This window comes from Dreissena polymorpha, chromosome 9, assembly GCF_020536995.1.
Source record: "Dreissena polymorpha isolate Duluth1 chromosome 9, UMN_Dpol_1.0, whole genome shotgun sequence".
NCBI lineage: Eukaryota > Metazoa > Mollusca > Bivalvia > Myida > Dreissenidae > Dreissena > Dreissena polymorpha.
Window position 1 is genome coordinate 16,340,241 of NC_068363.1, and position 26,546 is coordinate 16,366,786.

General features: G+C 36.0%; 1 protein-coding gene and 1 long non-coding RNA gene across 3 annotated transcripts in view; both read right to left on the reverse strand.

Moving 5' to 3' along the window:
* Positions 1-418: 418 nt before the first annotated feature.
* Positions 419-3,715, reverse strand: LOC127844892 (uncharacterized). Its single transcript, XR_008032938.1, has 2 exons — positions 3,451-3,715; positions 419-3,148 (listed from the first exon to the last, which is right to left on the reverse strand). It is a non-coding gene; the product is annotated as an uncharacterized LOC127844892 (long non-coding RNA).
* Positions 3,716-4,190: 475 nt separating this feature from the next.
* The window catches only part of LOC127844888 (probable D-lactate dehydrogenase, mitochondrial), a 30,616-nt gene continuing 8,260 nt past the window's right edge, over positions 4,191-26,546 (reverse strand). The window contains exons 6-12 of one of the 2 annotated variants that reach the window (XM_052375440.1): positions 14,063-14,168; positions 12,453-12,546; positions 10,480-10,608; positions 7,540-7,667; positions 6,531-6,621; positions 5,146-5,257; positions 4,191-4,679 (exon numbers count right to left, since the gene is read on the reverse strand). In XM_052375440.1, coding sequence (XP_052231400.1) covers positions 4,511-4,679; positions 5,146-5,257; positions 6,531-6,621; positions 7,540-7,667; positions 10,480-10,608; positions 12,453-12,546; positions 14,063-14,168 — 829 coding nt within the window. In that variant the 3' untranslated portion in view covers positions 4,191-4,510. Of the gene's footprint in view, positions 4,680-5,145; positions 5,258-5,631; positions 5,744-6,530; positions 6,622-7,539; positions 7,668-10,479; positions 10,609-12,452; positions 12,547-14,062; positions 14,169-26,546 lie in introns of both variants that reach the window. The other variant, XM_052375439.1, reaches the window with a different exon arrangement.

Here is a 26,546-nt window from a genome sequence, read left to right on the forward strand (position 1 = left end):
GTTAAATTACCTGATCGAATTTCAAACATAGAAAAAAAGCAAATTAAATTTAAACACAACTGTATTATTGAAACCTGAAGATAGACATTTTTCAACACATGTCTTAGCCTTACGTAGAACTTGACGTATAGGAAAATGTCATAGTCTGCATGAGCGGGCAACAGTTCAAACTATTGACCGGTCAACAGTTCAAAATATTCACCGGTAACAATTTAAAACATTGCAACATTACTGTTTCGACCACGGAATAGAAACAAATAATTATCATTTATATAAGGAATCAGGTAATAACAAAGGATGTGGCACAACAAGCTCAGATTTTCTCTCCGACAGCACCTTATGGTCCAATATTTGTATCCTTCACGTGCACAATTTAGGTGACAATCTAGGGAAGTTGATTAATAACAAGAACACCAAATTAATACTATGATATTATATATGTATTAACATTTTGATTTAAATATGTACAAAACAGTAGGGGAACAAAATAAAACAATCCACATTAAAAAGCACTACTTTTAAACAACAAAATAATATATATTTTTTATATTGGATTAGTAATCCATCTATAATAACAATCACAAGTTTAACTCACAACGTATTGCAAGTGTACAGTTGGCATCTTACTGCCGCAAACATCTTTTAAGTTTGGAAATGCGCATAAACGCATCATTGATTTTGACTACAAAATTGTATAACATTAGTATGGTTATTGTATACCGGAAGATTGTAGGAGCAAATCATCACTATAATTACAAGTAAACGGTAGTATAATTACACGTACATGGCACAGAATAATGAAAATATTTGTACAGTTATTATTTTCTGATTAAAATATCTCATCGTTACCATAACAACTATTTTGATACAAATTCTGCCACTGCAGACAACTTAATTTTCAAAATCAATTGCGTTTTTTTAAAAGTCTCTATAACGCTCAAAATCAGCGAAAATTTCGTTAAGTATTTCGTAAAATAAAGTTTACATCTTAACAATCAGTGTTCCTTATAGCAATAGCCCAAATTTCAACGCTAGATGTGGTATGATTACACAGATTTTTGTAGATACAAAACGCTCGTTTTTATTTATTTGTGGCCACAATTAATTCCCGCGAATATATCTATTCATACGACACACGAACACCATGTTAGTGTTCATGTGTCGTATGGATAGATATGAAAAACAATAATAAAAACGAGCATTTTGTATCTACAAACATCTATTTTACGAGACCACATCTGACGTTGAAATTTCGGCAATTGCCATAAGGAAAACTGATTTTGAATTGATTACGTTTATTTTCCGAACAATAGTACGACATTTTCGTTGATTTTGAATAGTAATGTTACTTTAAATTTTCAAACACACTTTTGGAAGAATTGAATTGTCATCTTTCTGGAATTTAATGTGTTTTCTCTTTCCCACATTATCTATATTACATGTTTTTGCAAACATTATTCGTATTGTAATTAATGTTTTGTAAATATTATCAATATTGAAATAAAAAGTGTCTATGTGAAGGTGAGTTCAAATATAAAGGAACAGATTACATATTGGTCAAGGAAGGCTAGGCAAAAACAATAAATTTACAGAAATTAAGTAACAAATTAACCATAAAAACTCATTTAATTTTATGAAATATGAATAAATAATTATCATGTAAAAATATCTTATGTAAAAATATAAAGCACTTAACAAAAAAAACATAACTCCACTGGTACATCTCCTTTACGCCAGACCACCTTCAATAGTTTCCACAACCGTCTCAGCAGTTTTGGGCATGACTTGTACACCTTGTAAGGTATTCCATTTGGGCCTGGTGCTGACTTGGATCTAGCCTTCTTGATTATATCTTGGACCTCCTTGAGGGTTGGTTCTCCCTCAGTAAATGCAACAATGGGCATGGGTACTGGGGCTATGCGTTCATGTCCCTCCATCCGTATATGTCTCGCCTGATCAGAGTGCGTGTTCTTCAGATGCTCTTCAACCTCCTCTTTAGAACAATTCAGCTGTCCCGCTTTCTTCTCTTCAAGGATTAACTTGCTAAAACCATAGGGATTGGAAAGAAATCGTGATCTTTGTCTGGCCTTCTCCCTTCTGGCTTTCCATATCCTTTCCACTTTCCTCAGGTCTTGAAGTCTGCGTCTGGTGTGGTCTCGTAGTTCCTGTAGACCAATTTTCTCTAGCTCTGATGCCTGTCTGTACTGGTTCCCCAAGTTGCGAAGGTCCAACCAACAGACAGGGCAAAAACAGTATGTCCCCCACTACTATAGTGGGGGACATAAAAAGCAAAAACCTTAACAAAGTAAGACAACAAACTCGACAATTTAAATGACTTTGGTAATATTCAAGTGTGTTATAGTTTGAAGTATACTGGTATGTAATTTCCCAAGTATGGGGAAATTTCCACTTTCGTGATGTTTGTCCTGCTGTCCTGACATAAGAGAATTAATTCCTGCATTCACTCTTAAAATACATTTGCAAAAAATTGCTTTTTTGGCTCCATGTGGGGAAAACTTCACATCACTTAACCCCTCACACCTGCTTATTTCAACTTCCAATTGCTGTTGTTTACACCTTAGCAGTAATACAAAGCTATTGGTTCACACTCTCATTCTACACATATGAATGTGGAAGCTAAGGCCCCTACCAATAGACCTATTATTACTATTACATGGTTTCAAAAAAAAGCCGACTGCTTTTGTGTTTCCTGGCTGAATGTTATCAACATCTTAAGTGTCAAACCAAAGCACATGAAAAGTAGCATACACAATAACTTATTTAATAAAGAACAGACATTTGTGTTTCTTTTTCGTGCACACAAAATTACCTTCTCTTTGACTGCATTTAAAAAACAAGAGCGCCGCATGACGGAGCAATATACGCCCGATTCGTGTGCCATTGGAGATGATACACTGATGATTGATGTATTTGTTTTGGAAATAAGCAAAAAAAACAACAACTAGAGCTTTGTCACTGAATGTGACTTATACCCCCATACCACTTTGACGCAGGATAAAAAGTTGTTTAAAAGTTTCAGATGAATACAATTTGAATTAGAGTCCGGACAAAGTGGCGCCGTTGAAAATGCACTAATTGACCCTATGACCTAGTTCTTGACCCGACATGACCCATATTCGAACTTGACCTAGATATCAACTAGATGCAACTACTGACCAAGTTTGGTAAAGATCGGATGAATACAATTTGAATAAGAGTCCGGACAAAGTGGCGCTGTTGAAAATGGACTAATTGACCCTATGACCTAGTTTTTTACCTGGCATGACCCATATTCGAACTTGGCCTAGATATCAACTAGATGCAACTACTGACCAAGTTTGGTGAAGATAAGATTTATACAATTTGAATTAGAGTCCGGACAAAGTAAAATGCACTAATTGACCCTTTGACCTAGTTTTTGACCCAGCATGACCCATATTCGGACTTGACCTAGATATCAACTAGATGCAACTACTGACCAAGTTTGGTGAAGATCGGATGAATACAATTTGAATTAGAGTCCGGACAAAGTGGCGCTGTTGAAAATGCACTAATTGACCCTATGACCTAGTTTTTGACCCGGCATGACCCATATTCGAACTTGGCCTATATATCAACTAGATGCAACTGCTGACCAAGTTTGGTGAAGATCGGATGAATACAATTTGAAATAGAGTCCGGACAAAGTGGCCCCTTTGAAAATGCACTTATTGACCCTATGACCTAGTTTTTGACCCGGCATGACCCATATTCGAACTTGGCCTAGATATCAACTAGATGCAACTGCTGACCAAGTTTGGTGAAGATCGGATGAATACAATTTGAATTAGAGTCCGGACAAAGTGATGCCTTCCGCCCGCCGCCCGCCCGCCGCCCGCCCGCCGCCCGCCCGCCCGCCAAGGGGTTTCACATAATACGTCCCGTATTTTATACGGGCGTATAAAAATATGACACTGTTTTCAATCTTAATTTAAAATTTGCTAATCGATTAACTAAGAACAGTGACTGATTCTGTCACATAGGTTGATGTGTTGATGAATGTTGCTCATGTCTTCATAAGATGTTCATGAAAATTGGGAAGATTTGTGTTTATATTCATTTCTTTAACACATACAATATTATGTGATAAAAGTTGATTTAAAAACTTAGTCATCTTTAAGCATGATTTACAGAAATAAAAGAAATGCTGATTTCAGGTTTCCCACTGTTCACTATACAATATATATCATTTTGACCAGAAAACAAATTGCCATGTATTATGATCTCTCCAATTATTAATCAATAAACTTCTTTTCAACCTTTTCAGCAACATAAAGAGTCCATTCTGAATAATACTGTTAGTTTTCAGAATGTCAAGAATGCACATAATATTTAATGATCGCAGTATGAATCTGACCTTTGAAGCTATGGACAAGGGTCTTTAATTATTTCAATCAAGTCTGTTTGTTATTTGAATGCCCAAACTACATTGCCAAATAATTATTACAACATGCCACCAAATGTCTGTCGTCTAGAAGAACACCTTGCCAGGGTTCATGATACCCTTGGGGTCAAGGGTGTCTTTCAGTTGCCTCATCACGGCCAGCCCCTCTGCCCCTATTTCCTGCACCAGGAGGTCCCGTTTGCCAATCCCAATGCCATGTTCCCCTGTGCATGTACCATTCAGCTCCAAGGCAATCCTGCATTTAACAGAGATGGGTCAGCTTTGATATATATTATCCATAGGAGAAACAAATATATTTTTTCTCTTTTTTGTTCTGTTTTGTTTGTGGATTTACATATGATCATGTGTGCCTTAAAAGACTCCTTAAAAATAATAGAAATCAATCTGTCCTAATGACAAAAAAAGGGTCTTAATACAAGAGGTCACTCACCATATGCACATATAAACTGTTATGAAAGTAATGTGATGTTTGTGTAATCAACATCAACATCAGAAGGACCCTACCAATAATTGTGATTAATATTCATTATTCTTAACCTACATGTATTTAATAATCTCTTGGGCACTTCTTTGTAACAAAAATATTCAAGACAAAAAAGGGCTATTTTGATTGTTCCTGCATTAAACTTTGGCTGAATTTATTAACAGTGTAACAATTCCGAAGAAAAATCCAAAATACAATTAAAACAAATGTGACTCACAGAGCAATTTGTTCAGCCAATCTTTTAACAGTTTCCAGTTCTTGCTTATTGTAAGGATCAAGTGTGAACAAGGAATGAAAGTTCCCATCCCCAACATGCCCCAATAGAAAGCCTGAAATGGAACTGAAAGATCAGCCAACAAGCTTGCAATGGAGTCAGGCTACACATAACCAGTAAACTGTTGTGTGTTTAGCTATACATGATGGCGTCATTTGCAACTCGGTCAGATTATTCAAAATTGGAACTTACATATGAATTTAAAAGTGTGAAATAAGGCATTTTATAATTTGTTTCAAACATTTGCTGTGTTTTTGTGTGTTCTTGAGGAATTCTTCCATTTGTACCCAGTTATGTCTGGATACATCTTCAAATAGACATTTTATTAGAACACCAGCCTTAGAATATATTATATTCCAATTCTATAAATGGCAGAATTGTAAATGACCATCTCAATACCACACTCAATAATAAAACTTTATCACTTACAATGACATTTTGTGAGAGACATCATGAACTTTTTTCAATGTCACGTGATCATCATAATGTACAGGGAAAAATACATGGAAGTTACCATCTCCAACATGGCCCACCATAGGACCTGTTTGGGAAAAACAATATGGGGTTTCTATGTAAACAAAATTATATTTGAATATTTGAATAGAAGAAAAGGCTATTAATCTACAACAAGAGCACGGCATAACAAGTGCCACGCTCGGCACGGTGCAGTTTTGAATAAATGAAAACTTGTCAGATTAATTTTTTTATTTTTTTAAAGGTCACAGTGACCTTGACCTATGATCTAGTGACCCAAAAATGGGTGTGGCGTGTAGAACTCATCAAGGTGCATCTACATATAAAATTTCAAAGTTGTAGGTGGAAGAAAGAGCCAATGTTCAAAACCTTAACAAAATGTTAAGGTTTTAGCACGACGTGCACATCGAATGGCGGACGACACGATGAGCTGGCTATGACAATACCTCGGGTTTTCTCCGAAAACGCCGAGCTAAAAAGAAAAAGCAGGCATGACCTTAAATCATAATATCAAAGAAAGAGCACAAGTAGTTTAGGTCCATGTCAATATTTTAATATTATTTACAATCAAGCCTTTTTATCTTTATTCTGATGCATATGAAGGATTCAATTAAACAAGAAAAAGCATGATTTTCAAACCTAAATATTAGACTCTGTTTCTAATATACCTCTTTCATGTAATATTAGGCATATATTATATCGGTTTTCATAATGGTGTTCAATATAGTATGTACATAAAAGTTGCAGAATGGGAAAACATGTATGATTCATAGTGTTGTAAACATGAAGCTTTCAAAAAGGTTTATGAGCCTGTGTGTAATGGAAACAATGAAAGCCAACAATCGATTATTCACCAATAATCCCTGCTTCTGTAATCATTTGTTTAGTTCTAACAACAACCTGAGGCAAGTTTGAAATTGGCACACAGACATCAGTTGAATAGGGCTGAAACAAAAAGAAAATGTATACATTTTGCTGATTCTAGTTATGATTGAGAATGGCTTGAACATAATAACTTCAAAAACAAAGACAGAACGATATTTACCAACACCGATTAACAATTTGGAACAAATAGAAAGTAAATATGGATTGAAGCATATTCACTACACACAAGTCTTGCATGAAAATTTGCATGCTGGATATAAAGCTGCAGTAATTTAATATACATTGTGAATTCAGACACATGAAGAGACCAAAAATAAAGCATACAAGACAAACATGGATCCCAAATAATTGAGTCCTCTACCAATTGGGTGAAAATCCTTTGAGACAAAAATGTGCTTTGCCTTTTTAAGGTAGTACAACTGTGATCATTTCCCGCGTTTTTTTTTGTAAGATCGGTTTACATCGGATAATGTCGGTAAATATAGTAACTGAAGTCATGAGATGCCCATTTTGTTCGGATTATTATTTAAGTACAAAGTATAAATCTTAAATAAAAACATGTTTTATATTATTCAATAATAGATTGTATCACTGATATACATAGTACAATATATTACAACGTCAAAATAGATTTTTCTTTAAAACAATTGTGTAAAAAATGAACCGTAAGTAATATATTTTCGCGACAGCATAAAACTTAATGAGTAGCGTTGTATCATAATGAAATCCAAAGTCTATTTTATAGCATATGTATACCAAGACTCAAGACAATATTTTGCATTATTTTGTGTAATTCTATATAAAGAAACACTCACATGACATAAGACATGTGCAGAAATGAAGGGTTGCATAATCATCTTTTTACTTGCAATATAAATACCAAGTTTCATAATCATATACCATCAGGATATACATGTAAATAAAATGATATAGGATGATTAAATATTCATCAGTCCGCCAGTCAGAAATATCCCATACTTTTGACCCTGGTTTGAGTGCCATGCAGGCCCAAAGGATCTCGTGTCTGGCCTTCCACAGGTGGTTACGCTCGTCCACGTCAGTCGCCCAGCGGAACTCTGACCCACCATTCATCTTCACCAGCTCAGCTACAACACAATTCATTATTGAGCGTCAGTCTGGGAAAAATGGGTTTAATGCATGTGCATTAAAAGTTGTCCCATATTAGCCTGTGAAGTCCGCACAGGCTTATCAGCCCAAACTTGATATTTGTTTAGAAATGACTTCCTTTAAACAAAAAATTCCATAAAAGCTTGAATTGTTGTACCTGATAAGCCTGTGCGGCTAGCAACGGCTTATTGAGACAACACTTAACACATATGCATTAAGCCAAGTTTTACCAGAATGCTGCTCTATGAATAATACTTATGCAAAATCTAACTACACAACTTAAACTTCAAAAAACTAATGAAGCACAGCAAACATTAAAAAAATGCATTTTGTTTTTTTTCAGTTATCACTTTACAAAGAAACAAGAGCTGTCACCATAGGATGACTTATGCCCCCTAAAACGCTTGGTAGAAGTTATGAGCTTTTTTCGAAACCTAAACTTGGACCCTAAGTTCAAGGTCAAGGTCACAGGGGTCAAAATGTGTGTGCGTATGGAAAGGCCTTGTCCATTTACACATCTACATGTATGCCAAATATGAAATTGCTATCTGAAGCGACATAGAAGTTATGAGCATTTTTCGAAATCTAAACACAAAGTGTGACGGACAGATGGACGGACGGTCCGATCACTATATGCCCTCCTTCGGGGGCATAAAAATGTCTTAGAATATGAAAATAAATCAGAAAGCCACATAAACTAGAGAGCAGACACCATGCTTAATCCTTAAAATGAACTAAGTGACCCTGTGACCTAGTTTTTTACCCGGCATGACCCATATTCGAACTTGACCTAGATATTGTTTTGATACAACTTCTGACCAAGTTTGGTAAAGATCAGATGAAAACTACTTCAATTAGAGAGCGGACACCATGCTAAATCCTTGAAATGCACTAAGTGACCCCATGACCTAGTTTTTGACCCGGCATGACCCATATTCGAACTTGACCTAGATATTGTCTAGATACAACTTCTGACCAAGTTTGGAAAAGATCGGATGAAAACTATTTGAATTAGAGGGCGGACACGAAAAGTGTGACAGACTGACAGACAGACTGACAGACTGACGGACAGTGTGAAAACTATATACCCCCCTTTTCTTCGAAAGGGGGCATAACAAATGTTGACTCTACAATTTTGTGTTCTTGTTTATAGAGCTTGAATGGCTAGCAATTGTACCGGTTATAAGAGCTTGTGAGTGGAAGCGTAATAAGGAAAGCAATTTTAACTACAAATTTAACAATATAAAGAATAATTATCTACATTTTATTGCATATTTTAAGCAATCAGTGGCATTCCTAGAGGTGGACTGATTGACAGTTTTCCAGGCATAAAAAGGGTGGATTAGTGCTTCAAGAAACTTGCAAATACCAAAAACACAGGATGTCCCCATTTAATTTATCAATTTAATTTTAATGCCTCCGTTCATATTTAAGTTATTGAGCAGAAAACAGTTTTAAGTGACAGTTATCTTGACCTTGATCAAACTGGTCCCAAATGCAATCCCAAGATAGGTCTGCATGAACCCTTTACCACTTAGATACGTATTTTGACGCATGTCTAGTCCCATAGAAAGTTACATTTAATGAGAGACCTTTCTTACTAAATTCAAGTTTTAAAGGGATCATTTTCAATCCTTAGATACTGATGAGCAGCAAACAGCATAAAACCTGAACAGACTGCAAGTTACTCTGATACATATAGGATATGGCACGAGTTGTCATTTCATACCATATTTTATTAAACAAGTTCAGGAATTTTGTTAGTAAGCGAGCCTTTGGCGAGCTTACTAACGAATCTCCTGGACGAGTTAAATAAAATATGGTATGATAAGACAACGAGTGTCAGATCTTTTTTATCACATGCTTTTAAATGAGCAAATTAAATAAATATTTACGCAAACATATTGATTAATCCCGAATGTTGTTTATATTTCGTGACGTCATATAACGTTGAAACGTCATTTCAGCAAAATAACAAAATGCGATTGGTCAATAAACGAAAACTAAGCCAATGAAAAAGCTTTAAAATGTTGTATTACACACGTGTAATATAAAAAATTATGTTATGGTTGTATTGCATGGGAGACAGGGTATAGCATGTGATAAAATTAATTTACATACACACACAATTTCAGCAGAAAACTTCCATCAAACTCAAGTTTTTATTTTGAAAAACAAAGACCTTAACTAACCTTGACGCAACTAGCCCCAAAAGAACTCACATGATAGGTGTGCACAGTTATTACCTATGCACACAATTTCAGTACAATACCTTAATCCAAACTAAAGTTATCCAGTACACTTTTTTTTTAAAGTAAATATGACCTTGACCTTGACACAACTGGCCCCAAAAGCATTACTAAATTATGTCTTCATGTTAGCTACCTACATAAAAATTTCAATTGAATATCTCCATCTTTACTCAAAAGATTGTGAAGACAAGGTTTTTCTAATTTACCTAACAGTAATCTTGCCTTTGACCCAACAAGCCCAAAATACAATTCAATGCTTGGTCTGCATGAAAGATAGCAGCTACTTGTCATGTAGACCCAGCCTTGAATTGTATTTAGCTAATCTAGATTGGTCAATGCAAACTCAATAATTAAGTTTACTATATGCAAAGTTTCATCAACATTAGACAATTATTTACTGCAGCCCAACAATTTGATGCAGCCAACACACCCACTCACCACGCCTGAATCTAATAAACAGGATTTTCAAATTAATTTTAAACCTTGTGAAAACAGAATTCAATAATGATTATCATGTTCATTATTAATGTTAGCCCACCAACAACTTTGGTCTGGTTCTCGAGTCCTGCCTCCGCTCCATGGAACTCGAAGAACAGCGATGGAGCTACCTTGAGATCAAGATGGCTGAACTTGTTGCACGCATCGATGGAAACCTCGTCTAGAAACTCTGATAGACATGGCACTCCATTTATAAAATTGAAAACCCAAAGCAGTGTGTGAATACTTGCGTTTTCATTCAATTAAATATGTGAATATTTGTGTCAATTTGTGTGTTTGGTGTACTTTGAATTTTCAGGTAAAGAAAACAAACTTAATGTTTGTGTTTAAGCTAAACATATTTTTAGAAATATCATGTCAATAAATACACAGCAAGTTGATTAAAAAAATGCATTCCAGAGATCAGGCCAGTCTTCACAAGGGTTTGTTAAAAGCATATTAACACTCAAAATCAACGAATATTTCCTACAATATTTTGAAAAATAAAGTAAACACAAAAGTCATACAAAAAGTTCCTTATAGTAATAGCTAATATTTAAACGCTAGATGTGGTTTGGTAACATAGATTTAACTCGATACAAAATGCTCGTTTTCATTTTTTGTGTCACAATATATTCCATGTGAATTTCCGGCTACGATATCCAAACATTTACGAGTGAATGCGAAATGTAACACGCCAAATAACAAATCTCTGGGCCTTGTGGTAGTAATTGTGCTATATGAGTTTATATAATCATGTGTCTTGAAAGATGTGACAAAAATTGTTTCCCCAGGGACAAATGTACTTTTGACGATGCTGCTTCAGCGAAGCAGCTCGTCTAAGTTATCATGCCATGTAAAAATTCTTCACAACGGCAACTTATGTAAAAGACCAAGCCAGTCCGATTGAGTTAGCTAAATTTTCTCAATAGCATACCTCGCTGAATATCATTGATAAAGGTAAAGGCAGCTTGGTTCCCATCCTCTTTCAAATTGATGGAGAGGTTCAGGACAGGAACCAGACACTAAACTGCCAGGTGGCACTTCAAACGCTGTGACGCCTGGATAACCCCAAATGTAGTTATTTTTAAATTTGATTGAGAATGTTTAATGCCTCCCAGTTTTGCTGAATGGGTAAAGTTCCCCACGGGTACTTCTTCCCTGTACCCCTAAATTATTTTTGTACCGTACCCTTTTTTTTTTGTACCCAAATTTTTTTTCGTTCCCAATTTTTTTTTGTTCCCAATTTTTTTTCGTACCCAATTTTTTTTTCGTACCCGATGTTTGTTTTCCTACCCCAATTTTTTTTTATAATAATTTTTTCCTCCCAAATTTTTTGTACCCACATAAACAATTCAGGTGATGTAGATAAACTTAAATTGGTTAAATATCCATCCTCTTCAAAAGCATCGTCACACCAGTTCTGTCAGTACCCGGTACTTTTATTTTTGTAGATGACTACTATAGCATGTTACATACAAAATATAAAACATGCGAGTCTTGTGCTTTAAAGAAGTTTATTTTTTAATAGTTCCTATCATTGAATGTCTGAGTTGAAAATGGGCTGTAAATTTGTATAATTTTTTTAATAGGATAATATAAAACTGCACAAGCACAACTTCATACCATAAGGATCAATGCCAGCAAGTTTGGATGTTGTATATTGAAACATTTAGGATGATACTTGCAGAAAAAATTGGTGCCTATGAATATTATTAGAATAAATATTCTGACAAAGTTTCATAATGATTGGAAAACGAGTAACTAATATACAGTATTCATATACATTTCTGTAAGTTGACCTAGTTTTTTATCCCACATGACTTACTTTCAAACTCAGCAGATTTATTAGAGGAACAGATGTTCTGACTAATCTATATGATAAATGAAGCGTCTTAAGTGTTCATAGGGGAAATTTAATGACAAAACACCGCATGACCAACAATAGGTAATCACAAAAGCTCACAATACGATGGTGGCTATAAAATTCAACAAGGATTTTGACACAAAAGTTTCACAGAAGCAAACTCGCACCTATTCTAGCCATAGGGATACCACACTGGAGAACCTGTACAGTGGTGTCAACGGCCGACTGGACATCGGGGAAATGGCAGGTGGCTGATATCGTCTGCAATAAGTGAGGCGTGTTGTGGGAAAGCAATGCTTAACCCTTTCCCACTCAGAAGCAAAGTGAAAATGGCTATTTGCAAACAGCATAAAACCAGAACACCCAGCGAGTAACTTGCAGTCTGTTGAGGTTTTTAAGCTGTTCGCTGCTAATCAGTATCTAAGGATTAGAAATAAAGCCTTTAAAACTCGAATCTAGAAAGAAAGGTCTTTAATTATATTTTTATAATTTAACTTTCTGAGGAACAACAAATGCCTCAAAATACGTATCTAAGTGGTAAAGGGTTAATGCATCTTATGTAAGCATTCTTCTACATGTATATCAGGGGGAATTATTTCTTTTTCTTTTTCAGGGAGATCTTTTTTTAACATAAATGCACACAAGACAGAATACAAACCTAACGCCCACAATTATTAAATTGCTAAACATATAAAATAAATTGGTTTACACTCAACAAAACTCTCAGAGTATTGCTATACTTTTTCTATGGCAATTATTAAAACCATGTGTATTTACCCCAAAATAAACAAGAGCACCGCCATGTGGGTGCAGACGTCTCATCTATTTTCTTTTTAAAGGTGAAGGGACTCTCAATTTCAATCACAAAGGAGGGAGGGGTGGAGTTAAGAGGGATGTATAGTGTGGGGTGTGGACATTTATTACATTATCTTCCAAAAATGCGGAAAAAAAATGCAAAAAAAAAAAATCGGGGGTGGGGGGGGAGTGGTGGGGTGGGAGGGGATTCTTGGGTGCGATGGTTGGACGGTATTTCAAAAATAAAATAATAAAATTAATATTTGTGTTTTTAACCGTTTAAAAAAAAGAATTGGGGGGGTGGGGTGGGGGGGGTGGGGGTAAAGTGTGAGGGTGTGGTGGTCATTTGTGAGATGATCTCAAAAAAAAAAGTGTGTTTTGGTCCACTTTACCCCTAAAGTATCATAGATATTGCTTTCATACTTGCAACACTCGCAAACTATCATAAGGGTACAGTAAAAGGACAAGTTGCATAACTCTGGTTGTCATTTTTACGGAATTATGGCCCTTTTTTTACTTAGTAACTTTGAATATATGGTTAAATTTTGAGTTTTGATCCACTTTACTTCAAAAGTATCAAGGCTATTGCTTTCAAACTTCAAATACTTTCATGCTATCATGAGGTTACTGTACCTGGCAAGTTGAATTTTACCTTGACCTTTGAATGACCTTGACTCTCAAGGTCAAATTATTAAATTTTGCTAAAATTGCCATAACTTCTTTATTTATGATTAGATTTGATTGTTACTTTGACAAAACTACTCTTACCTCACAGTGCCATTTGCACAAGCTAATCTGGGATGAAACTTTCTGCCTCAACTGGATTTTCATTTAAAAGAGACTTCCTTTAAACCAAACCTTCCATGAAAGCAGTAAGTGTCATCTATGATAATCTTGTGCAGACTGCACAGGCAAATCTGGGAGGACACTTTAAGCACAGGTTAACCTGTTTTTTCCAGAGCGAAGCTCATAAACAACTCACTGCTTCTGGTATCCCTTGGAGTCGCAGTGTAGCCTTGGTGATAATACCTAGAGTTCCTTCTGAACCCACAAACAGGTTGGTCAAATTGTATCCTGCAGAAGTTTTCCTCGATAAAAAAGAAGAAATTATTATGTTTTGTTTTTCAATAAAATAAAAGAAAACGCTCACATTACAATAATAATTTTTAATAACTTTTATATGGATAATATTGGGCTGATACCCAATTATAACAAGAGCACCGCCTTGCGGGTGCAGACCGCTCATCTATTTTCTTTTTAAAGGTTAAGGAACTCTCATTTTCAATCACAAAGGAGGGAGGGGTGGAGTGAAGAGGGGTGTATAGTGTGGGGGCGTGGACATTTATTACATTATTTTCCAAAAATGAGGGAAAAAAATGCAAAAAAAAACAAGATGTGTTTGTGAAACACAATGTCCCCCTATATGATGATTGACATTGTAGGATGACCTTGACCTTGTGAAGGATGACCTTGACCTTGACCTTTCACCACTCAAAATGTGCAGCTCCATGAGATACACATGCATGCCAAATATCAAGTTGCTATCTTCAATATTGCAAAAGTATTCATAAAATAAGCGATTTGGGCCACATATATTTGACCTCTGACCTTGAAGGATGACCTTGACCTTGACCTATTACCACTCAAAATGAGCAGCTCCATGAGATGCACATGCATGCCAAATATCAAGTTGCTATCTTCAATATTGCAAAAGTATTCATAAAATGAGCGATTTTGGCCACATATAATTGACCTCTGACCTTGAAGGATGACCTTGACCTTGACCTTTCACCACTCAAAATGTGCAGCTCCATGAGATACACATGCATGCCAAATATCAAGTTGCTATCTTCAATATTGCAAAAGTATTCATAAAATGAGCGATTTTGGCCACATATATTTGACCTCTGACCTTGAAGGATGACCTTGACCTTTCACCACTCAAAATGTGCAGCTTCATGAGATACACATGCATGCCAAATATGAAGTTGCTATCTTCAATATAGCAAAAGTTATTGCAAAATGTTAAAGTTGGCGCAAACAGACAGACAGACCAACAGACCAACAGACAGGGCAAAAACAATATGTCCCCCACTACTATAGTGGGGGACATAAAAATCGGGGGTGGGGGGGGGGGATTCTTGGGTGCGATCGTTGGACGGTATTTCAAACATAAAATAATAACAATAAATATTTGTGTTTTTTAATCGTTTCAAAAAAATTAATTTGGGGGTGTTGGGGTGGGGGTGGGGGGTATAGTGTGAAGGTGTGGTGGTCATTTGTGAGAATTCGGGGGGGGGGGGGAGGGGGGGGGTATTCTTGGGTGCGATGGTTGGACGGTATTTTAAACATAAAATAATAAAAATAAATATTTGTGTTTTTTAACTGTTTCAAAAAAAATAAAATTGGGGGGGGGGGGGGGGGGTAGAATAGTGTGAGGGTGTGGTGGTCATTTGTGAGATGATCTTAAAAAAAAATAGGGGGGGGGGGGTGATTCGGGGGGGGATAGTATAGTGTGTGGTGATCATTTGTGAGATGATCTTATAAAAAAAATTAAAAAATTAAAAATATTTAGGGGGTTGGGGGGAATTCGGGGGGGGGGGGGGGAGGGGGGGTGGGTGGGTGGGGTATTCTTGGGTGCGATGGTTGGACGGTATTTAAAACATAAAATAATAAAAATAAATATTTGTGTTTTTTAACAGTTTCAAAAAAAAACAATTTGGGGGGGGGGTGGGGTGAGGGGGGTATAGTATAGTGTGAGGGTGTGGTGGTCATTTGTGTGTGGGGGGGGAGTGATTCGGGGGGGAGGGGGGAGGGCACGGGGGATGGTTTGGGTGGAGTCTATTGTGGTATGTCGGGTAAGAGTAGTTTTGTCAAAGTATCAATCAAATCTAATCATAAATAAAGAAGTTATGGCATTTTTAGCAAAATTTAATAATTTGACCTTGAGAGTCAAGGTCATTCAAAGGTCAAGGTAAAATTCAACTTGCCAGGTACAGTAATCTCATGATAGCATGAAAGTATTTGAAGTTTGAAAGCAATAGCCTTGATACTTTAGAAGTAAAGTGGATCGAAATACACAAAATTTAACCATATATTCAAAGTTACTAAGTCAAAAAAGGGCAATAATTCCGTAAAAATGACATCCAGAGTTATGCAACTTGTCCTTTTACTGTACCCTTATGATAGTTTGCGAGTGTTCCAAGTATGAAAGCAATATCTATGATAGTTTAGGGGTAAAGTGGACCAAAACACAAAACTTAACAAAATTTTCAATTATTTAAGAATAAAGGGCCCATAATTCCGTCCAAATGCCAGTCAGAGTTACATTACTTTGCCTGCACAGTCCTCTTATGATAGTTAATAAGTGTTGCAAGAATGAAAGCAAAAGCTTTGATACTGTAGGAATAAAGTGGACCTAAACACAAAACTTAACCAAATTTTCAATTTTCTAAGTATAAAAAGGGCACATAATTCTGTCAAAATGCCAGTCAGAGTTACATTACTTTGCCTGCACAGTCCCCTTATGATAGTTAGTAAGTGTTGCAAGTATGAACGCAATAGCTTTGATACTTAAGGAATAAAATGGACTTAAACACAAAACTTAACCAAAATTTTCAATTTTTTAAGTATAAAAAGGGCACATAATTCTGTCAAAATGCACGCCAGAGTTATCTAACTTTGCCTGCCCAGTCCCCTCATGATAGTAAGTAAGTGTACCAAGTTTGAATGCAATAGCATTGATACTTTCTGAGAAAAGTGGACCTAAACGCAAAAATTAACCGGACGCCGACGCCAACGCCGACGCCAAGGTGATGACAATAGCTCATAATTTTTTTTTCAAAAAATAGATGAGCTAAAAATGTTCATTTTGGGATAGTGATTTATTAAAAACAAGAGGGCCTGAAAGGCCCAAAGTCGCTCACCTGAGATAAAAAGAAATGACCTGTTCTTTGCAGCCCAAGATATCAATGGAACAAACGTTCTAACCAAGTTTTATGAAGAATGAACAACAATGGCCCCCAGTAGGTATGTCACGATTCACCGGTATATTGGTATATCGCGGTGCATGTCGTGAAAAAAATCGCACCGCGGTACAGCGTTGCCGCACCGGTTTTTTAATATTATCATATTAGCACAGATATAAATACATAACATAATTATTTTGATATAGATATCGTTTTGAAAACTGTAGAAGCGATTCAAAAGGGCTAAATAAATAATCCGTTAATATCAAGGTCAAGCAAGCGCTTCCACTTCTAGATGTTTAACTTTCACGTTTAAAATATGGCGATGTATGGGTCCGTACCTATTTTGGAATTTGGGACCGATTTCCTTTGCAAATAAGTTCATAATTATCCAAAAGAGGTTTATTCTATTTCTTATTTTCTTTCCTTAGTATATCTATCGTCCAAAGCATGGCACTTCAGAATCATGTTATCATAAGATTCTCAATAAGTCGAGGAAGAGTCAGACCGCTTCGGATTTTCAATACTGGGCCCGCTGACTCCGCATTTTAAACATGCCCTTGAAGCGTTCGATTTACACAGATCGTTGTCAATGCTATTGTAAACAACATGGCGGACATTTTAGAAAAAGACGCGAATAACAATAACAATGACTACTTCTATCAAGTTTATTACAGTTTCTAGTCATACTATGATAACAGTGTTTTCTGATAATTGAGTTTAATAAAGTTTGTAAAACTTGTTATTCTGCTGTTTTCTTCACAGATACATATTCTGTAAAATATCACGGTACGTACCGCGATACACTGTTGCCGTAACACGATATACCGCGGTACGCTCACAGCTTATCATGACAGCCCTAGCCCCCATGGGGCCATGTTTTTTAAAAGACCTGAACCATTTTTGAACTCTTCCAAGATATGTCCAAATTTCATGTAGATTATGTAAAAAATGTGTCTTCTAGACTGTTCACATGTTTTCACTATATACTGAAGCGTTTCACCCGTCATGCCGGCTATCAAATTAAAATGAAGTCAATAATTTTAATTATTATTTATTTATCACATACTGTAACGAGGAAAGCTACTGGGGCTCATCTGAGCCTAGCTTGAGGCACACGAAAAATCAACAACAATGTGACTAAACTATTTTTATTCTTTCCAAACATTCATCATTTATACTTAAGCAATAATGCAAACAATAAAAACAACTCATATAGAAATACAGTTCATAAACTTTCAAAAGTTAATCATAGTTAAAACAAGGTTTCGATAACAATTATACACTTTCATGTCTAAACTTGGTCAACAGTTTGTGTTCAGTATGAGGCAAATGCCTGAATAAAGCACTAGGATAAACAAACACCAGTGATCACTTTAATTGAATTCACTCACAAACTTCACTTTCACTAAACAAATAATTAAGAACTCACTTTCATTGTATTATTCACTTAAATCTAATGTAAGACACTTAAAGAAAACAAACAGTTTAAATCCATTTCTTAGGCTTTAATTTATCACTTATAACTTGTGTTAATCACAACACTCTAAGTCATTTTAATTAAAAGACTAGCTGAGATTTGTCATTTAATAAATTCACTATGTTCACTCATCACTTATTAAAAACACGAACTTGTTGTTGCATAAATTCACTAAGTCATGTTCTTTATTAAATCACTATCTCAATATTTTTACTTAGAGAAAAAAACGAAGTCACTTTGCCTTAGTTATAACTTAGTTAATAATCGCACTTAGTTAAAAGAACTAAACTAACTCCACTTACTTAACATTCCCAGTTAGTGAAACCCAGTAAATCACTAATTCAATGGGAAAGGCCAACAATGTGCTAGTGCCCTGATTCTGAGGTGTAGCTGGCAAGGTAAACATCCAATCAAATGAGAGCACTGCTATCCTTAGTATCAAGGTAAAGATAAGCATTGTCAGAAGAGATGCAGCACTGACCACTAGGGCTGTCACGATTCACCGGTATATCGGAATATCGCGGTGCATGTCGTGAAAAAAATCGCACCGCGGTACGGCGTTGCCGCACTGTTTTTTTTAATATTATTATATTAGCACAAATATAGATACATTTCATAATTATTTTGATATAGATATTGTTTTGAAAAATGTAGAAGCGATTCAAAAGGGCTAAATAAATAATCCGTTAATATCAAGGTCAAGCAAGCGCTTCCACTTGTAGATGTTTAACTTTCATGTTTAAAATACGGCCATGTATGGGTCCGTACCTTTTTTGGAATTAGGGACAGATTTCCTTTCAGGGTTTTTTTTTGCCCGATTTTATAGCCGAAATTCGGCTATGTTCCCAATCCCAAAAAGTATACTTTTTTCCCAAAATGTGGCAAAAAATTCCCAATTTCCAAAAAAAAAAAAAAAAATTTTTTTTTTTTTTTTTTTTTTTTTTAGAAAGAAGTCTAATGTGTATTTTATCTCAATTTTAATTCATTACATCTAACAAAGTTTTATATGATTTTGTTCTTTTAATTTTAATGATTATAAAGGGTTATATCATATTTAGTATTTCCCTAATCAGTGGACTTTTCGTGTGGAAAAAAAGGCTAATGAATTTATTTTCCCAATTTCATGAATATGCCGATAAAATTCCCAATTCCAAAGCCATGGGCTATCTTCCCAAAAATTGGGAAAAAAACCCTGCCTTTGCAAATAAGTTCATAATTATCCAAAAGATGTTTATTCTATTTCTTATTTTCTTTCTTTAGTATATCGATCATTCGAAGCATGGCACTTCCGAATCATGTTATCTTAAGATTCTGAATAAGTCGAGGAAGAGTCAGAACGCTACGGATTTTCAATACTGGGCCCGCTGACTCCGCATTTTGAACATGCCCTTGAAGCGTTCGATTTACATGTACACAGATCGTAGTCACAGCTATTGTAACCAACATGGCGGACATTTTAGAAAAAGACGCGAACAATAACAATGACTACTTCTATCAAGTTTATTACAGTTTCTTTTACAGTTTCTTTTACAGTTTCTAGTCATACTATGATACCAGTGTTTTCTGATTATTGAGTTTAATAAAGTTTGTAAAACTTGTTATTCTGCAGTGCTGTTTTCTTCACAGATACATATTCTGTAAAATATCGCGGTACGTACCGCGATACATTGTTGCCGTATCACGATATACCGCGGTACGCTCACGGCGTATCGTGACAGCCCTACTGACCACTGATGTAAACTATCCACACTTACAGAGAGTTTAAAGCATTTATTTCATTTCTTAAGAATTACCATACAATGAAAATATACCTGATCTATCATGAATGAATTTATAAGTTATTAAGTATCATTAATGAATTTAAAAGTTATTAAAAATTGCAATTTAAAGAATCATTATTGTAAGAATAAAAACAAAGTAAACAATTACAAGGCAGGCGTTACAATATATAATTATAAAGAAAACTGCCCCACCCCATGGCGGCCATGTTTTTCCACAGATCACGACCATTTTCAAACTCGTCCGAGACATCCACGTAACTAATGTTTTGATTTCATGATGATTAGGCAAGAAATGTGACTTCTAGAGTGTTCACAAGCTTTTTTACTATATAAATATAAGGAAAAAGACCCGCCCCCCCTAGCGGCCTTGTTTTTTTACCGATCCAAACCATTTTCAAACTCAACTGTCGTATCCAGAAAACAAATGTTCTGACCAAATTTCATGAAGATTGGACCAAAAATGTGACTTCTAGAGTGTTTTCATGTTTTCACTATATACATAAAGAGAAAACTGACCCGCCCCCTGGCGACCATGTTTTTTCACCGATCTGGACCATTTCGAACTCGTCCGAGATATCAATAAAACCAATGTTTTTACCAAGTTTCATGATGATTGAGCAAAAATTCTGACTTCTAAAGTGTTCACAAGGTTTCTCTATAGCCATATAAGGAATTCTGCCCCGCCCCCTGGCAGCCATGTTTTTCAAGGGACCGGAACCATTTTTGAACTCAACCAACATATCATTTAGACAAACATTTTCACAAAGTAACATGAAGATTGGGCATCAAATGTCTTCTATAGTGTTTACAAGGTTTTTCTGTTTTTTTACCTAGTGACCTAGTTTTTGACCCAGCATGACCCAGTTTCGAACTCAGTCGAGGAATCAATGTGACAAATGTTCTCACCAAGTTTCATGAAGATCAGACAATAAATGTGGCCTCTAGAGTGTTCACAAGGCAAAATGTTGACAACGGACGACGCACGACGGACAAAAGGCGATCACAATAGCTCACCATGAGCACGTTGTGATTAGGTGAGCTAAAAATGATGTATTGTGAAGTTAAAAAAGAGTTAACTAATTACATAAATATTAGCATAACCTAGTGAGAGCATTACTGCTTTAAATCTAATAGATTGTAGTTAAACTACGCATCTAGTCAAAGCCAAGAATGGTAAACTAAGAGTATCTTATGCAAAAACTTCTGCAACCACCTGTAAGTGTTCAATAAACCTAAATAATCTGGTTGATTATTTCATAAATTATTCAATATTTTGAGAAAGCATTTATGAGACAAGAGGGCCTGAAAGGCCCAAAGTCGCTCACCTGAGATAACAAGATATTATTGGGACAAATCTTCTGACCAAGTTTCATGAAGATTGGACTGTAAATGTGGCCTCTAGAGTGTTAACAAGATTTTACTAAAGCCATATAAGGAAAATTGCCCCGACCCTTGGGAGCCATGTTTTTCAAGCAAACATAATTATTTTCAAACTGATCCAAGATATTATTGAGACCAATCTTCTGACCAAATTTCACGAAGACTGATAATAAATGTGGCCTCTAGAGTGTTAACAAGGTTTAACTATAGACATATAAGGAAATATGCCCCGCCGCCTGGTGGCCATGTTTTTAAAGCAACCAAAACCATTTTCGAACTCATCCAAGATATCATTGGGACAAATCTTTTGACCAAGTTTCATGATGATCGGAAAATAAATGTGAACTCTAGTGTGTTAACAAGGTTTTACTATAGCCATATAAGGAAAAATGCCCCGCCCCCGTGGTGGCCATGTTTTTCAACCAACCGACATCATTTTTTAACTCGTCTAAGATATTATTGGGATGAATCTTCTGACCAAGTTTCATGAAGATCGGACTATAAATGTGGCCTTTAGCGTGTTACAGTTTCTGTTATCAAGATTTTACTATAGCCATATATAGCCATATAAGTAAAAATGCCTGGCCCCATGGCAGCCATGTTTTTCAATCAAACGTAACCATTTTTAACTCGTCCAAGATATCATTGGGACAAATCTTCGGACCAAATTTCATGAAGATTGGACAATAAATGTGGCTTCTAGTGTGTTAACAAGGTTTTACTAAAGCCATATAAGGAAAAATGCCCCGCCCCTTGGCGGCCATGTTTTTCAACCAATCGGCATCATTTTCGAACTCGTCCAAGATATTATTGGGATAAATCTTCTGACCATGTTTCATGAAGATCAGACAATAAATGTGGCCTCTAGAGTGTTAACAAGATTGTCATGTAACAGCTTATAACATATCATTTATTCTTATGAGTTTATTCTTATGATAGAAATTTAAGTACGGATAGATTTAATAACAAGGGCTGTTTGTAAAACATGCATGCCCCCCATATGGGCTGTCCGTTGTAGTGGCAGCCATTGTGTGAATACGATTTTTGTCACTGTGACCTTGACCTTTGACCTAGTGACCTGAAAATCAATAGGGGTCATCTGCGGGTCACGATCAATGTACAGTCCAACCTGCCTGAGCGACCGCCTGTTAATAGCGACCAACAGTCAATAACGACCACACCGATTTCCTTCCGAACGATTTCACTATATATTGAACCTGCGAATAAAGCCCACCTGTGAACAAAGACCAACGACCACCCTTTTACATTCCCAAATCTCCATTTTGATAGCTTACAACGACCACTACAATCATAAAAATCAACGATTTCGCAACTTTCAAAAATCAAAATGGCCGCCAGGACGCTGCGTAGTCACGTGATACGCATCTTACCAGTGGACTCGTCGGTCGCTATGGAGATATTGGCAAGTGACAGTTTATTTCACTCGATAGCAGTTGTTTGTTTATTTAACATGCATTGCTAATTGGTAGTCGCCTGCTTCTTTTATGCATTTGACAGTTTGTCAAAAGTGTAAAAATTTGCCTTTGTATTTAAGTAACTCGCGATTAATGCACTAATTGCCGAAAATATCAAAGACAAATTTGGGGCTTTCATAAACTCATTAAGGAAATTAACGGTTTCATGTCATTAACGATGCCTATTAAAGACAAACATTTTGATAGTCATTCTCTTCTTAAATTTATCCGTAATAAGACGTTCATAGATTCTAGAAAAGTAAATTGTCAGTTCAAGTTAGCCATCATGGCTTCCAAGAGTAAGTTCTTGACGTTGGAAAAACGCGTTAAGGTCATTAGTTTGTTAGGTACACGACACAGTTGTAGACGAGTGGCTAGTGATCTTGGTGTAGGAAAAACTCAAATTCAGACCATTTTAAAGCGTAAACATGAGATTATGGACGAATTCAAGGAGAACGTAAACTGTGAAAGTAAACGCCCTAAGCGTGAGTCGGAATTCGCGTCAGTGAATGACTTAGTGCATAAGTGGTTTGTTGACGCAAGTGCAAGGCTCTTGCCTGTGTCTGGACCTATGATCCAGGAGAAAGCCTTGAAGTTTGCGTGTGAGTTAGGATATTTGGACTTTAAGGCTAATAAAAACATAAAGGAATAGAAATACAACATGTAATAAATATACAAATGTAAAACAAAACTGTGTTTTCAATCCTTTATTTCATTATACATGCATAAGTATTCAAACATTTAAACAATAGAGCACAGTCATAGATAAGGTACCTGTTAAAAAACTGATAGCACATTTTGCAAAGTTTCAATCGACCCTGCGAATAAAGACCACCTGTGAACAAAGACCACAACGACCAAATCCCTTGAGTGGTCTTTATTGACAGGTTGAACTGTACCTATGAAGTGTCATGCTCCTAGGCAAAAGCGTTCTTGAGTTATCATCCGAAAATCATTTTACTATTTCGGGTCACCGTGACCTTGACCTTTGACCTTGTGACCTCAAAATCAATAGGGGTAATCTGCAAGTCATGATCAATCTACCTATGAAGTTTCATGATCCTAGGCGTATGCGTTCTTGAGTTATCAGAAAACCATTTTACTATTTCGGGTCACCATGACCTTGACCTTTGACCTAGTGACCTCAAAATCAATAGGGGTCATCTGCGAGCCATGATCAATCTACCCATGAAGTTTCATGATCCTAGGGGTATGCGTTCTTGAGTTATTATCCGGAAACCATTTTACTATTTCGGGTCACCGTGACCTTGACCTTTGACCTAGTGACCTCAAAATCAATAGGGGTCATCTGAAAGTCATGATCAATCTACCCATGAAGTTTCATGATCCTAGGCGTATGCGTTCTTGAGTTATCATTCAAAAACCATTTTACTATTTCTGGTCACCGTGACCTTTGACCTAGTGACCTCAAAATCAATAGGGGTCATCTGCGAGTCATGATCAATGTACCTATGAAGTTTTATGATCCTAGGCCCAAGCGTTCTCGAGTTATCGTCTGACAACCACCTGGTGTACGGACCGACCGACAGACCAACCGACAGACAGACCGACCGACATGAGCAAAGCAATATACCCCCTCTTCTTCGAAGGGGGGCATTATAAGGAAATATTTTAATAATATGTTTGAGTAATTGATTAGTAACTATTGTAAGTACTAATATGTATGGAAATGTTAAAAGATTATTTACATCAATATTTCTATCTGATACATAAGCAGAAGTTAAAAGTTAAAGTGGTTGAACTATTTGAGAGTTCATCTCGTGCATGTAAAGGCTAGTTAAATTATTGGAAGGTTTGTCAATAAGCAAGTAAACATGATAGAGTGTGGGGTAAATAAATTGAAATTTTAATACCATATGTTAAGAATAGGAAATTGAGGGATTATATAACAGTGCCCCAGATAAGCTGCGTATCTGCGTCTTTCACCCTATTAAAATGTTTGAAAACGCAAAGAAATACAATATCATGCGTATTGAAAACGCACCCGATTGGCCTTTTACGCACATTCGTCTTATTTAATGCGTACGATACAATAGCTTTGATCGAAAATACTTTGCTCATTTTCGGTATGTTTTGTGTTTATTTTCGATACGCGGCGACGCTTTTATTCAGCAAGCGCCTGGATGACGGAGCAATAAAACAGTCAAAGCTATTCAAACGCTCTGCGGACTAGATTTCATAGTTAAATAAAGCGGCTGACCAAATTATTTACGACGACATACATGCGTTTTCAATCTGACTTAATCCGTCGTTCATTGTGCATGTATTTGTTAAGTGTCTGTACTTTCAGTTTCTAATACGATGCGTAATAAAAATGGCTAAGAGAAAGACGTCCGCAATTGTTGCGCCAAAATATCAGTCGATCGCTAACTTTTTCGAACCAAGAGCAAATAAGTGCCGAATCATTCGTGTTATCGATTTTTTTTAAGTTTAAAGTTGATATCATTGACAGTTTCAAGGATTAAAGATGTTATGAAACATCAGTTTATTAAAGTTAATTATATTAGTTTACAGTTTTATTGAATCAATACAATTGTGTGCAGCTTCAACAGAAGTAAAGCAGCAATGGTTTTACTGTATGCATCTTTTAACTCATTTCACCCTATTCCAAGAATGAAATCACCCTATTTTTCAAAATCAGTGGGTGAAAACCCTATTTCCGAAATAATTATCTGGGGCACTGATATAACTGACAGACATTTGATTAACGGAACAGGTCAACCTATTGACATATACGATTGTTATTACCTCATTTATCGTTGTAACGGTACACATGAAAGGGGTCAACAGAAAATCTTATTTGTACAGGCCATATAAAATAATTCACAGGCATTCACAGGCAAACATAACATAAAGTTTTATGTCACACCGAGTAATGAGGTTTTAGAATATTCTATAAGCAAGTAAGAACTCTAACAGTTCGAGCTATCAATTCCCAAGGTGCAATGTAACCAATCCGTAATAAGCCCGGACCTTGGTGACCAATGGAAATTACAAGTAAATTTTATGTAAATTAACCTGGGGATAAAATGCAGTGTTTTAGTTAGTAGTAAAATTCTGCGGTTAGATTTGAAGAACTTGGAGAGTTGTCACATTTTCTTGACGTGGCGGCCATGTTGGCTGCCGCGCTGTAAACTTGTATTTCGTGTACATTAGCAAGCGTTGTGTTAAAAGAAATATTCGACACAAAAATAAATCTGGATGAAATCAGAAATGAACTTCAGTTGTTACTGTGTGTTATCAACGAACAACGTGTAATTACGTGACAAGATTTTACTATAGCCATATAAGGAAAAATGCCCCGCCCCTAGGCAGCCATGTTTTTCAAGCAAACGTAACCATTTTCGACCTCATCCAAGAT